This window comes from Carlito syrichta, unplaced genomic scaffold (assembly GCF_000164805.1).
Source record: "Carlito syrichta isolate Samal-C Ts95f unplaced genomic scaffold, Tarsius_syrichta-2.0.1 Scaffold305775, whole genome shotgun sequence".
Taxonomy (NCBI): domain Eukaryota; kingdom Metazoa; phylum Chordata; class Mammalia; order Primates; family Tarsiidae; genus Carlito; species Carlito syrichta.
The window spans coordinates 1,227-10,399 of record NW_007249871.1 but is presented as its reverse complement, the minus strand read 5'-3'; the positions used below and the strand labels follow the sequence as shown (position 1 = coordinate 10,399).

The 9,173-nt window shown below is 37.3% G+C and overlaps 1 protein-coding gene across 1 annotated transcript in view; it reads left to right on the top strand.

The window, feature by feature from the left end:
• LOC103264939 (NKG2-F type II integral membrane protein-like) overlaps window positions 1–7,799 on the top strand; it is a gene marked incomplete at its 3' end in the record, with an annotated part of 11,473 nt that extends 3,674 nt beyond the window's left edge. The window contains exons 4-5 of the mRNA XM_021714784.1: window positions 5,881–5,938; window positions 7,704–7,799. Of these exons, the coding sequence (XP_021570459.1) occupies window positions 5,881–5,938; window positions 7,704–7,799 (154 nt within the window). The remainder of the gene's footprint in view (window positions 1–5,880; window positions 5,939–7,703) is intronic.
• Window positions 7,800–9,173: the final 1,374 nt, after the last annotated feature.

Here is a 9,173-nt window from a genome sequence, read left to right as displayed (position 1 = left end):
GCGGTGGCCACTACTGGCCACTGCAGCCTTAACCTGCACAGCTACAGCGATCCTTCTGGCTCAGCCTTCCAAGTACCCGGAACTTCAGGCATGCGCTGCCACGCCCGCCTAATTTTTTGATTTATTGTAGAGATGAGGTCTTGCCAAGTTGTCTAGGCAAGTCCCGAACCCTCGGGCTCAGGCAATCCACTCACCTCAGCCTTCCAAAGTGCTTTGATCACAGGTTGAGCCACCGAGCCCAGCCCAGAAATATATTTGTAGAAATAATTTATTTTCATGTACATATTTTGTTGAAATATTTTCAACTAAGAAAATTTTATTGTTTGACTTTAAAATAGTTTATTTGTATACACTTCTGCTAATGCACATTTCCTTACTTCTTTTCATTGAAAGCATGCAACCATAAATGCTTTGATTCTAAAACAAATTTTGCGATTTAATTCTACTGGATGTGCAGGTTGATCACAAAATGAATGAATTCGTGCAATACACAAATCATAAAACAGATGTTTCTAGTACCAACAACAGTCCTGCTTCTGTGTGTGTCCCCATCACTGCTGCCTCCTCCCCAAACCTTTGGCCTGTTTTAATATTACAAATATTGCTAGATCAGTTGCTAGGAAACAGCAAACCTGCTTCATTTTCTCTGTTGGCAGGGATTTGAGGATGTCCAGCCACTCTGATGATCTCTGGTCATAGGTTTCAAAGCATTTCAGCCTTTTTATTTTTTTATTTTTATTTTTTGAGTTGGAGTCACTGTGTCGCCCCGACTGGAAGAGTGCAATGGCACGCTCTGGCTACCGTAGCCTCGACCTGCTGGGCTCCAGCGATCCTTCAGCCTCAGCCTTCCAAGCAGTAGGAACTACAGGTGTGCGCTACCACTCCTGGCTAATTCTTGATCTATTGTCTACACAAGGTCTAGCCAAGTTCCCTGGTCAAATTTGGAATCCGTGTATATGTACCAAATTTTCTTTATCCAGTCTATTTTCAATGGGCAGTAAAATTGTTTCCATGTTTTGCCATTGTGAATAGGGTGGGGGAAAAAAAAACCATATGTATACAGGGGTATTTTTTAAAATTTTCTTGCAGAATAATTTGTATTCCTCGGGATATATCCCCAGAATGTGGATTGCTGGATCGTAAGGATAGTCGATTTTTAGTTCTATTAGAAATCAACACACTGCTTTTTCATAGAGATTGAAATAGCTTGCACTAAAAACAAACAAAAAAAATTTCAAATACAAAAAAGTTTATAGAATAAGGATATTAAGAGAAGGTTATTTGTATTGTTGTACAATGTATTTATGTTTTAAGATGTATTATTACGAGTCAATGACTTATATATAAAGTTTACAAAGAAAAAAGTGACAGTAAGCGAACACTAATATATTATTGAAGAAAAAAAATATATTTATGGCTATATTGTAGCCATAGTGCACAATATTTATGCAATTGCCTGTAGTGTGAAGTAATGCCCTAGACTCTAAAGTCACTCAACACTCACTTACTGACACCCAGAGTAACTTCCAACTTCCTGTCCTACAAGGTTCCTTCGTGTTAAGTGACCTGTAGAGTATACCGTTTTTTAACTTTTATACAGTGTTTCAACAGAATCTTTTCTATGTTTGGATATACAAATTCTTGCCATTGTTTTATAATTGCTACAATATTCAATAGACTAGCCATCTGTACAGGTTTGTAACCTAGAAGCCATTGACTACCCTATATAGCATAGGTGTATAGTAGCTATATCCTCCAGGTTTGTGTAAGTGCTCTCTATGTAGTTCACAAAATGAAAAAAAAAGTCAAATCTTGCATTTCTTAGAACGTAACCCCATCATTAAGCAAAACATAACTGTTACGTTATTTAATTGAAAAATACTATGTGAGCTGGGTTCGGTGGCTCAGCCTGTAATTCCCAGCGCTTTGGGAGGCTGAGGTGAGTGGATTGACTGAATCCGCGGATTCGAGACGCGCCTGGGCAACTTGGCGATACCTCATCTCTACAATAAATCAAAAACTTAGCCGCGTGTGATAGTACGGGCCTGTAGTTCCAGCTACTTGGAAGACTGAGGCGGAACGATCGCCGGAGCCCAGCAGGTCGCGGCTGCGGTGGCCGGGAGCGGCCACTGCACTCCATCCAGTATGGGTGACAGAGTGAGACTCCAACTCAAAAAAAAAAAAAAATACTATGTGGATGTTCATAAAAGAATGGTAGATGTTAGTATGTCAATTTTAAAAAGAGAACATTAGTGAGTGTTACAATATTTGGCACTGTTAATTAATAATTTTGTTGTTATATTTTGACTAATAGAAAAGATATCAATGTAATTTACAAAATTGTAATACGTATGTACATATAAATAAATTCATTTCTAATGGAAATACACATATGTACATAAGCATATGTAAGTATCAGACTACTAATTTAGTACACACAAATATATTAAAATATAATTAACAGAAATATTTATATACTTAGCCTATATTAGCCATTCTCTTAGAAGGCCCAAGTAATTGTTCTGATCCCAAGGAAACAAATAGAGATTTAAATTTTATTTTTCTAGATTTTAGATTCAATCTTTAAGAGGTAGCATGGAATCTGCTTTGAAATTACAAAAGATCAGACATTCTATTTATACTTGATGCAAGAGGAAAAATAATAAACTGATTTCTAGATTTCCAACAAGAAGGTGATGGGACAAGTTAGTCTGTGAGAGTCTCCCCAGAGAATGGCTGCTGTAGCTGGTCCCATGCACCACACCTCTGCCGTCTCCGCAGGGGTTGTCTGCTGCAGCCAGACCCATGCAATGTGCTGCCGCCACTGCAACTGCCTCCAGAAAAGGTGGCTGCTGCAGCAAGTCCTACACAGGCCCCCTTTGTTGAAATTGTTTATCTTTGAGAACTTTGAATATTGTACTCCACGCTCTCCTAGCCTGAAGTGTTTTTGTAGATAAATATGCTGTTATTGAACTTGGTCTCCCCTGGTAGGTAGTCTGACCTTTTTCTCTTGTTGCTTTTAGGATTTGTTCTTTTATACCTGCTTTGTTCTGGCAATTCATTATGTGCCTGGGAGTTGGTCTTCTCATCTGTTGTCTTGCTGGGGTTCTCTGAATCTCTTGTGCTTGAATTTTAGCATCTCTGGTGAGGTGAGGGAAGTTTTTGTGAAAAATAACATGGAATGTTTATTCCAGGGTGGTCTGTCTCTCTTTCTGTCTCAGGAAGCCTAATTACTCTTAGGTTCCTTCTCTTGAAGTAATCACTCATCTCTTGACGGTTTTGTCTGTCTTTAAGCTTCTTTTCTATGTTGTTGACAATTGAGTTTAGTTCTATATTTTGTCTTCAAGTTCTGAGATTCTTTCTTCCACTTGGCTAATTCTGCTTTCCACGCTTATTAGTTTATTTCAATCACAGTATTCTTTATTAGTTATCTCAGTTATCAACTCCTTCCTATTTTTCTCTTGTCTCTCCTCAGTTCTTTTTATTCTCTCTATTACTGTCTTGATGTCTGGGTTTGTAGTCTGTGACCATTCTGGGGGCTCTTCATTGTTTGCATTCTGAACTCTGTTTCCTCATTATCTAATCTCCCAGTGGTCTGTGTGAGACCTATATTCTTCTTTCGGTTTTTCTACATTTGTGTAGATTTTCCTCCCACTTTTTCCTCCGTCTTCTTTAAATCTGTTGTTCAGGGGTGGTGGGGTTGCTTTTACTTCTGTTGCCTCAATCTCCTATTCTTCCTTGTGTGAATCTTCTGGTTTTATTCGATTCTGAAGCTGGAATGTAGTTTGGGGGCTATACCTTTTGCAGTTTTGAGTTCTATTTGATGGGGGAACTGTTATTCAAAAAGTATTTGCAGATCACAGTATCCACTGACAGGTGGAACCCGCTTCCCACTGCCTTGCAATCTGTTCGAGTATTGATTTGCTCCCTGAAAGTAAAATGACCTAAGAAAAGGGAAAGAAGTGGAGCTGGGGGATGGAGGGGAGTGGAAGGTGGAGACAGAGAAGAGTAAGAGGAAAAAGACAAAGGTACCCACTAATAAATGAAAATAGTCCTGAAGACAGGTAAGAAAGAGTAAGAGAACATAAAAACAAACACAAATAAACAATCAAGCAAACAAAAAAAAACCAAAACAGCAGCGACAATAGCAACAAACTAGGACATACAATCGTACAGATACACAAACTGACCAAACTCCTTATGATGTACTATTCCCTTACAGGAACATGAGGTCTTAGATCCAAGTTCAAGGCTGGGCAAAGCTGTGTGGGCAAGGAACTGCAGGTCTCTGCCTGGTCACAGGGCTCCAGATGATGCTACTACAGCCAGGTTCAGCTGGGGCAGGCAGAGCGTCAGATAGCTGGGAGCTGTGGGTCGGCTTGTCACACGCAGCTTGGGCCTCTTTTTCTTTCTTTGTTCTTAGGTTCCAAGCTGGAGGCTACACAGAGCTGGGTAGAGCTCAAGGGGCAATGCAGGTCTCTGCCTGGTCTGAGTGCTCCAGCTGTTCTCTGGTCCTGTTGTGGTCAGGGTCGTCCAGGGAGGCGGAGTTGGAGACTACTGGCCATTGCTGATCAGCATAGTGCCCAGGGTGACTGGGGATGGGGTGGTACAGCCAACAAGGGAGCCCAGGGCTCCAGGGTGAAGGAGCTGCAGGCCTCCCTGGGTGGTGGAGATGGGTGGGGCTGGGTGCTGCAGCCAGGGAGGGAGGCCAAAGCTCCTTGAGGAGCTGTAACTTGGGGCAGACAGGGGTGCTTTAGTCAGGGAGGTGACCCAGAATTTAGAGGGGCAGGAGCTTAGGGCCTTTGTGGGTGGTGGTACTTGGTGCCAGGTGGGGCGCTTCAGCCAGGGAGGGAGGCCCGGAGCTCCGAGAGGCGTAGCCAAGGGGGCTCCACGGGCAGTGGCAGCTTGAGGCCTAAATTATTATCTGCATGACTACTATTTATTCTGTTAGACACTTCTGGACTTCCAGCAACTGACAGTATGGATTGGAGTCTGTCATAGCAGCTCTGATCATCTTTAATTGTCAAGAAATGATTCAATTTTCAAACATAAGTAAAATATTTTAATGGTGTAAGGAGAAGAAAAAACATAAAATGATTAATTTAAAGAATAATATAAAAAGTGTAAGATGAATTACAGGCAAAGAAAAGATTTAAAGTTAGTAAAATTTGACATTAATATTAAGGAACGTACTATAGTAGTCCCTCCTTATGTCCAGTTTTATTTTCTGTGATTTCAGTTACTCAGGATCAACCACAGCCAAAAAAATATCAAAACAATTTTAGAAACAATTAATGATTTTTAAATTATGTAACATTCTGAGTAGTATGGGCAACTTTTTGGAGTAAGCATCTGTCCCACCTGGGACATGAATCATTGCTTTGCCAGACTATTCACACTGTCTAAGCGATTGTCTATTAGACACTTAGTAGCTATCTCAGTTATCAGATGGAATGTCTTGCCAAGGTGACGCTTGTGTTTAGGGCATGTTTAGTCTACTTACTAATGGGCCCAAATGCAAGAGTAGTGATGTTGGCATATTGTTATAATTATTATTTTATATTATGGTTATTGTTTATCTCTTGTGTAAGCAAAATTTATAAGTTAAACGTTATTGTAGGTTTGTATGTATAGGGAAAACATAGTTTATACAAGGATTTGTACTATCTGGGGTTTCAGGCTTCTACTGGGGTCAAAGTCTCCCACCAGGATAAGAGGAAACTACTGTATTCAGTTTTCATTATAATCAACTCTTTGCAATATCTTATGAAAAATGCCATTATCTGGTTTCATAGTATTCATTCTTATATAGAAAACTGCTCGTTTCATGCAATAAGCCTCCAAAATATGACAGAATTATTGATTTTTATTCATTACTAGGTAGGAGAAGCAGATCCTGGTCAGCATAACTATACTCAGAAGCACTTGAGCCATGTAGGTATGGAACTTCAGAAAAATATAGTTGTAAGCATTCACTTTAGTATTAAAGCACTTGAGTTTGGAGTAATTTTATATTGCATTAAATGGAAGTAATATGATTGCAAGAGTCTGAAAAAAATTTTGTTGTGTGTTAATATCGGGCATGCTGATCTATTTAACAATTCATTAATATTTAATACTCTCCAGATACATTTATTTTTAACAAGGTGAATCTAAAGATTAAATAATTTGTTTAAAAAATAAAATCAAATGCAGGAATTTAAGAACTATTGCAGATAAATCAAGAATAAAAGCCGGGCTCGGTGGCTCAGCCTGTAATCCTGCGCCTTTGGGAAGCTGAGGTGAGTGGATTGCCTGAGTTCGCGGGTTCGAGACCCACCTGGGCAGCGAGACCTCATCTCTACAATAAGTAAAAAAATCAGCCGGGCGTGGTAGCACATTCCTGTAATTCCGGCTACTTGGAAGGCTGAGGCGGAAGGATCGCCGGAGCCCAGCAGATCGAGGTTGCGGTGGCCGGGAGCGGCCACTGCACTCCAGTCTGGGCGACAAAGTGAGACTCCAACTCAAAAAAAAAAAAAAGAAGAATATAACTTTGTCGATGATGGTGTTTCTGCCAGCTACAGTAAGTTGGATCTGTAGTAATTTCTCATAATAATTAGTGACTAATATCAGTAAGTACTTGTTGATAATGTTATCATAAGTTTCATAATTTATTCTATTATAATAGAGTGACATAATAAGGATAGGAAGGAAAGATGTATGCAATGTTTAAAATGTAGCACTGTCATCTAAAATTGGTTTTTAAACTGCTGAGACACTCTTAACAAGTCTTAAGTTGGCAATATTTGTGATTGAAATCGAAAAATGTTTATATATGTAGTAACTCTCTACACACCATGGCTTATAAAATATATAAACAGTTTCTCAGAGGCACATGAAAATGAACAAGTTAATGACACATGTTCAAAGTCTATTTAGTTCATTTAATAAGAGCTCAAATCTCCTGTAGTTTGGAGGTGTATAATGAGAAAAATGTATTTCAAAATAGCCCATGCATGAGAATTTCCTCTTCAAACCTTCAGTGACAGATTGATGAAAAATCAACTTTTTCCATTCTTACCTTATTCTGAGCCTTCACAGGGCAGTCTGTGAAGATCACAGACATTGTTTCTACTTGTTCTGGATATATACCTTTAAGTTTCACCTTTTATACCAGTCTTTCCACTAAAGGATTTGTGACATTCTGGGACAGAAGGTACGTGCAGTAACTTTCCATCTCTCTACTAGCCTACCTCATTTAGTGGGAGGTTGCAAACATTAGATTTGATGTAATGGAGGTGCAATTCACACACAATAAAATCAGATAGTAAATTTGATATCTTTATTTGAATAAGTCAGGATAGAACCCTGGAATGTGAAATATGTTGGAGAATTTCTTAAAGTGTTCAAATTATTGTCTGTGGAAAGTAGTTAATTGCATTCACACACATTTGGACTTGTTAGTCAATATTATTTACGTGACCTGTAAGTATCATAACTATCAAGTAATTTTGTAGTTTTTTTTCCAGCAAATCACAGACCATTATATTTACTCAAAATGTAATGGTACATACACTCGAAGAAAAACATTATTGTGGGTTATGCAGTTTGGGATCCAGGTTTATCTATATGATTCTTATGCATGTGGGCTCTCTTGTCTGCGAATCTTCTAAATAGCTATGTCCATCTCTCTTTTCTCTGTGTTTTTATTTCTCTGTCTACAGATTTATCACCACCTCCAGAGAAGCTCATTGCTGGCATCCTGGGGATTATCTGTTTGGCATTAATAGTGACCATGGTAACTATAGTTATTATTCTTTGTAAGTATATTTTGGAAAAATAAAGGAGAGTTTTTCACCTAAATGAATAGAAATGCCTCTAAATATTTTAGAATATTGGTGGAATAGAATTCTTAATTTTACATTTGCTTTTTAACTAAATGTGGAATAATTGTTCTGAATTTGTAAAAAAGCATAAACGAAAGAATAATTATAAAAAAGTATTTGCTTTAAATTAGATGTATATATTCTGATTTCAAACTCCAAAACGATGTTTTACAAATTGAATAGCCTTACTGAGAAATAGAAATTAATTTTTGAAAGTTGGTTAAATCAAGTACTGTATGAGATATTGAATTTGGTTCTTTCCACTATTGAAATATTTTTTTCAAAATCTCAATTACTTTATATATTTTCTGTCATACAGTTCTATATTTTTCTATATCTGAACAATAAACCAAATTACAAAGAAACTAACATTCTTATGACTTATTCATATACTAATTTTGTAAGAGATTATTTTAAATCTTCTAGCTACAGCAACACAGAAGCAGACCAATTCTTTCCAAAATGAAAGCAACCAGAAAGATACGTAATGATTTCCAAAGTTCTGATAATAACAGAGTTTTAATTTTGTATTGTTCTTTTGAAATGAAAAAATAACCAGAGATATATACGGGAGAAAAATTATAAAATTTAGCAATAGAGGTCTGTAAATAAAGAATATAAGTGCTTATTTTCTTTTTCTTAGCAATGAATATAAATACTAATTCATAAACACTATACCTTTTTTTGTATCTCTTGCAACTTCCTATTGCTATAAAATCATGAGATAAATAATTTTACTGTTATAATAAAGTATGTCTGTTCACTGATTTAAAGATGTGTGTAATGTGACCGTTAGTCTGCTGGCTTGTTTCACGTGTGAACACAATTAGAGGACAAAAGTCTGCTGCTTTACAGTGTGTATGTGTGTGAATCAGTGGGTTTTTAATCATACGTACCATCCTATGAGAATACCTAGATATGTTATGTACATACATGACATACTTTTGTAAATTTACACTGTAAGTGTCATTTTAAAGTATTCATATTGTTTCTGGGTAATTTACAATGTTTCCTCAGCATATAATTGTAGTTGTCCAGAGAAATGGTTTACATATTCCAACAGCTGTTATTACATTGCAAAGGAAACAAAAACATGGGAGGAGAGTATGATGGCCTGTGCTTTTATGAACTCCAGTCTGCTTTATATAGATGATGAAAAAGAAATGGTACGACTTTGAATGTTTCAACTACCTTATTAAAAACTTATTTCAGTCAGTAAAACATTTGAGGAAATAATCTATTTTCTTGTACATATTTTGTTGAATTATTTTCAGCTAAGCAGATTATATTGCTTGACTTTAAAATAGT